We start from the raw sequence: 6000 nt of genomic DNA on the forward strand, positions 1-6000 counted from the left end.
CATGGACTCAGAAATTTGACTTACGAAGAGAGGCTTGGGCACCTTAACTTACACTCTCTGGAAAGACGCAGAGTGCGGGGTGATCTAATAGAGGTGTTCAAGTGGAACAAAGGCTTTAACAAGGGTGATGCAAACAAGGTCATCGTATTAAAACAACAGGGCAGGACTCGCAGTAATGGTTTTAAACTGGACAAATTTAGATTTAAGAAGGAAATAGGCAAGAATTGGTTTACCAATAGGGTGGTCGACGAGTGGAATAGACTTAGTAACCATGTAGTAAGCGTTGAAACTATCAATTGTTTTAAAAAACGATTAGACAACTTTATGGATGGGGATAACAGGTGGTGATGGATACGGAGCTGCCTAGTGTAGGCCTTATGGTCTCTTGCAGTCTCCATCTCCTTCATTCTTACACGCACACATACACACGCACACACACACATACACGCACACACACACACACACACACACACACACACACACACACACACACACACACACACACACACACACACACACATACACACACACACACACACACACATATACACACACACACACACTGTACACGCACACACACACACACACTCGACACACACACACACACACACACACGCACACACACACACACACACACACACACACACACACACTGTACACGCACACACACACACACACACTCGACTTGTTGGCGCGGTTGGTAGTCTCCGACTGTCACTACGGCGGTCCGAGTTCGAATCCTCCCCAGGGCTGAAATAATTTCAATATCACTGCGCTTCGAGTCGTTACTCCAACTCTCGTGGGCGGGTAGTTGGGGTTGTGTGTGCGTGTAAGGTCACAGCATTACCCCTAGATCACGAGCTCTGAGCTCTCCTCCGGGAGGGAAATAGCTGTCGGTCACGAGTCCAACACGTGATCAAAAGACCATGGTGAATTGTGAATACACACACACACACAGACACACACACACACACACACACACACACACACACACACACACACACACACACACACACACACACACACACAGAGGGAAATAGCTGTCGATCATGAGTGCAACACGTGATCCAAGACCATGGTGAATCTCGCGCACACACACACACACACACACACACACACACACACACACACACACACACACGCACAAAGACTCTGTGACTTTAAACTGAATGAGGAAACAGTGAATGCTAAAACTGTACATGACTTTAAGAACAAACTGGATGCGGAAAAGTACAAAAGCGGGTCACTACGAGCATAGCTCTCTTCCCGTAAAATACAGCTAGGTAAATACAACCAGGTAAATACACACACACACACACACACACACACACACACACACACACACACACACACACACACACACGTGTCGCACATGGTAGAGTTTCCGGCTACCACTACGGAGGTCCGGGTTCGAATCCCGCCTAGGGCTGAAATGATTTCAGTATCGCTGCGCTGCGGGTTGTTACTCCAACTCTCGTGGGCGGTGAGTTTGGTGTGTGTGTGCGTGTAAGGTCACAACATTTCCCATAGATCGGTCATATACGAGCTCTGAGCTCTCTTCCGTGAGGGAAATAGCTGTCGATCACGAGTCCAACATAGTGAATCACACACACAGTCTTTTTATATATAGATAATATGGTCATCTCACCGATGAGTGGAAAGCTTTTCTTGGCTAACAAAATATATATATATATATATATATATATATATATATATATATATATATATATATATATATTTATATATATATATATATATATATATATATATATATATAAAAGAAGAGGGAGGATGGAACAAATATATTTTCCTTTTCATTAAAAAAGTGACAAAATTAAAACGTAAGAATCATGTCTCCTCTTTCTAGAGTTCTCAAGCTTCTGGACATTTACTCTTCCTCTCCTCCTCTCTCTTTCGCCACCTCCTCCTCCTCGTCCTCCGCCTCCGCTTCTTTCTCATCCCCCTCCTGTCCATCTTCCTCCTCCTCCCCCTCATGCCGACAGTGCTGTGCCACGATTTCTGGAATTGAAGTGCGGCAGTGAACAGGAGCAGGAGTGGTCGGTCCCCGGCACGTCATTAGTGACGGGGACGGGGGTGGGGTGCGGTGGGGTTGGGGTTGGGGGTGCCTGGGCCATGGGGGCCAGGGGGGGGGGCAGTTACTTGGGATGACCTGGTGCCTTGGTGGCACGGTCTTGACCGGGTAGTAGTTCCGGTGACTGGACCTGGAGATGGCGGCACGCACTGGTAGAGGTCCCCCGTTTCCGGTGTGCGGTAGACCATGGAAAACGGTGACCTTCTCCCCCAGGGCTCAAAGAGAGTTCAATACAAACAAATTACAGTTTGAGTCGAGGTAATGGAAGTAAGAGAGATGGGTGTCTCCGAGCTTCCACGCCCACCCCTTCTCCCTTTTCCCCTTTCCCCTCTTCTTCATGGACCATAAACTCTCACGCTCTTTTCCATGGACGCTGGGGAAGACATGTGGCATAACGTGGAAGTAGGTAGAGGAAGAAGGGGTTAAGGGAAGGGCGAAGTAAGCGAGAAAGAGTGACATCAGAGAGCTTTATGCTATATTCAAAGTAATTGACCGTGCCCGCCCAACATTTTAGAGTTTACTTACCTGCCAGGCGTGCTTGTGGTACTGAGTTGGCGCCTGCCATGCCGGATAGCCTCTTTCGCTTTTATGCTGGCTGCCTCTACCCTGTTTCATTCATCCGTTCATTCATGTCCATGGCACCCGTCCCGGTAGTGAAGGGGGTTCGAGTCCGTCTCGATCAAGCCTTCCCGTGACAGGTGTTAGCCCTTTTAGCCATCCCCTCCTCTCCCCCCCCCCTCAGCCCCCACCCGCTCCCACGTCGGTAGCGAAAGTGTTGTTAATTGGCGAGTTTGCGTTTTGCAAGTTTTCGGGAGTTTTATGTTTGTTTGCAATTACTCCCCCCGCGCGCATCGAAGCGACGCTGCCCCCCCCACTCCACCACCCCTTATCTTCACATCATGGTATAGTGTTGTTGGTCTGTGTTTCTTTCTGCCACCGACGAATGTGTTTTGTTTGTTTTGGGATTATTCTTGTCTGTGATGACCATGTCCTCGTGTGTTCCTTTGCTCACGCCACATCTCTCTTGTCTCTCCCTCGCAGATGCCTGAACCCACGGTCCCAGTACATATACGAGGCGCCGCCCGCCGCAGGTAAGGAGCTACTCGAAGTCCGCCATCAGGTCGTCCACGACACACACACATACACACGCACATTTACATATACGCCTACCCACACTCACACACACGCACACACACACACACACACACACACACACACACACACACACACACACACACACACACACACACACTCACATTTACATATACGCCTACACATACACACACACACACACACACACACACACACACACACACACACACACACACACGCATACATACATACATACGCACATTTACATATACGCTTTCTCTCTCTCTCTCTCTCTCTCTCTCTCTCTCTCTCTCTCTCTCTCTCTCTCTCCACACACACACACACACACACACACACACACACACACACACACACAAAACCAAGCATGGAAACAAGCAAACAAACGAATACTTTATGTGATAATGACTAAATTGTACGCAGTCAGTATTTTAGAGACGTTCTATTACCCCCGCGGAACAGAGTTCCACTTTTTTATGGTTGGAGGCCCCCCTCTCCACTCAGAGGGTATTGCTGATCACCTTACTTCTTTTGTCCATCCTTCCGAATACCTCCTCCTTAAAGCTCTCCTTGACCACCTCTCTGACTCCACCTGTTCGGCGAGATATTGCACTCAGTGATAGAAACGCTGGTGAATTATCGGTGACAGAAATCAAATAACCTACACACGCGTGCATTCCGTGTACCCTAAGCTCCTGCGCGGTTGGCTTGTGGGAAAGGTGTGTTTGTTCGTGTGTATGTATGTGTGGGGGGGGGAGAGGGGTCTTGTAATGAACAGAAAATATACTTCTTATTAATGATAAAGGATCGACTTCCTACTGGCACCTGTGAAGTCTTTGAGATTGAAAAATATTTGCAGACCAAGATACTATTTATTTATTTATTTGTTTATTTATTTATTCGCTTGTTTATTTTTTAATGTGTCTGTCTTCCGTTTCACAGAAGGTCGAAGGAACAAATTGGGTGATAGGCTCTCCCCTATCACATTTGACTGAAGGAAAAATATCCTTGTTTATTTTCAAAGATGAACTTTGAAGAAGACAAAGAAGAAGCTCCCGCTGTTTTGTTTGCCCGTCTCAAATTATGTCACCACGGACATGGCGGCATGTCTGTGGGGATCTTTGCGGCGGGGGGAGGGGGTGCTGCCCTTCCAACTTCCCTCCGCCCCTATCGCTTGTGAAGGGGGTTTGGTGCCGCGGAGAAGGCAGAAAGGAGCCTGACAGCAGCCATGATAAAAGGAAAAGGGCCAGCTGGTACAGAAGAAATGATTCTAGAGAAGCTTTGATCCCTTCAATACCGAGAGGATGGGCGCCACGTAAATAAATGGAAAAGCTTGGCGCCAGCCAGATTAAAAGGAAAAGTACCACCCAGTACGACAGGCTTAAGAGTATAGAACTTCGTCCATTCTGCTTCTGTACCACTCTCTTTAAATCCTTTCACTAAAGTTTGATATCTCTTTGCTGGAAAATGAAATCGTCTGGTGGCACTTGAAATGAATTCGACTTGCCGCCTGGCACCCGAGACACATCCCTTGGCCGTGGCTTCAAAGATGTCACCCACGGATCACCCCCAGTCCCAGACACACCTCCGTTCACGTAGCTATGCACTTCTTGCGATCGCTCCTCTCGCCCGCCGCAAACACCTTCCTTCGTCCTTCTTGTCAAATCGCCACCCCAACGTGGTTCTTGGTTCTTTGTCTTTTCCCCAACATTCGGTGCCTCCCACCCCGTCATCTCCCTCATCCCATCACGATGAGGTACCCGGAACCCGGCCAAATACACGTTACCTTCGAAGAAGGTTCTCTCACCTGTCTATCTCTCTCTTTCTCTCTCGCTCTCTATCTGTGTGGTCTCCGTCCTCCATCGTCGGTGAAGCGTCTTCCGCGGGACCTCCGGCGCAACGCACAGCCGGTACCGTCTGCTGGCAGCCGCCTAAACATTAAGAACTCCTCCTCCCATTTTCTTTGACATGTCGAAGATCCCGTTTTCTTTGACGCCAACTTCCCTGAAGACGCTCCTTTTTCTGAGCGGACTCCTAGATAGGAGAAAGAGCTCCTTTCCCTCGTTGGGAGTTTCTGCAGGCGGCGTTTGATATCTTGGGCTGGCGTCTGCATTTCACAAGAGTCTTTCAGAAACGCCCTCAATGGGATTTCCTCGGCGCAGCCGCCGTCGTCAAGGCAGAGACTCGGTTTCACTCTTTCTCCAGTAATAATTTCCGCTGCGATTGCAAGGCGTCCGTCCTGGCCATGGAAACCCTCAGGTGGCGGGGCCTCAAGGACGCGATTTTTTTTTTTTTTTTTTTTTGACATTTTCATTACCTTTTTTTAATAATATGTCATAGTATGAATATGTACTTCTTGCAGGTCTCCGGAAGGCTGCCCATAGATACTGCGCATGGATTCAAGTTATTGTGTTTGATGTTTGAGATTTCATGTTTGTGCGTTAAGGTGAATTGGTCTTTTGTGTTTTGTGTCAGTGTAGGTAATTGAAGGTGATTAAAAAACCAGGCGGACTGCATCGGCGGATATTCCATATGGGTTACTTGACCGAGTGATGTCGTGTCGGAGCAACAAGATGATGGACCTCGGTCTCACGAGGCCACGGAGGCTGAGACATTTTCTCTCGGGCGTGAGATGGCTGAAGGCGATCCCTGCCATATGAAGGAATCCGATGCCAATATATATACATGTTTTGAGGAATGACAGAAAAATTTGCGTGTTCATTATTTTCATATGTTTAATTTTTTTACGCCAAGAGAAAGTCATAATCTTTGTCATTGTCAGGTAGTCGTCCAGACTG

At 47.9% G+C, this 6000-nt stretch overlaps 1 protein-coding gene across 4 annotated transcripts in view; it reads left to right on the plus strand.

The window, feature by feature from the left end:
• The window catches only part of LOC143034665 (uncharacterized), a 733104-nt gene that overhangs the window by 639758 nt on the left and 87346 nt on the right, over positions 1–6000 (plus strand). For all 4 annotated transcript variants that reach the window (XM_076201030.1, XM_076201032.1, XM_076201029.1 and 1 more), the window contains exon 4: positions 3134–3183. In XM_076201030.1, the coding sequence (XP_076057145.1) occupies positions 3134–3183 (50 nt within the window). The remainder of the gene's footprint in view (positions 1–3133; positions 3184–6000) is intronic.

The sequence above is a fragment of the Oratosquilla oratoria genome, chromosome 17 (genome assembly GCF_046742065.1).
Source record: "Oratosquilla oratoria isolate Oo_2021 chromosome 17, ASM4674206v1, whole genome shotgun sequence".
In the NCBI taxonomy this organism is placed as follows: Eukaryota; Metazoa; Arthropoda; class Malacostraca; order Stomatopoda; family Squillidae; genus Oratosquilla; species Oratosquilla oratoria.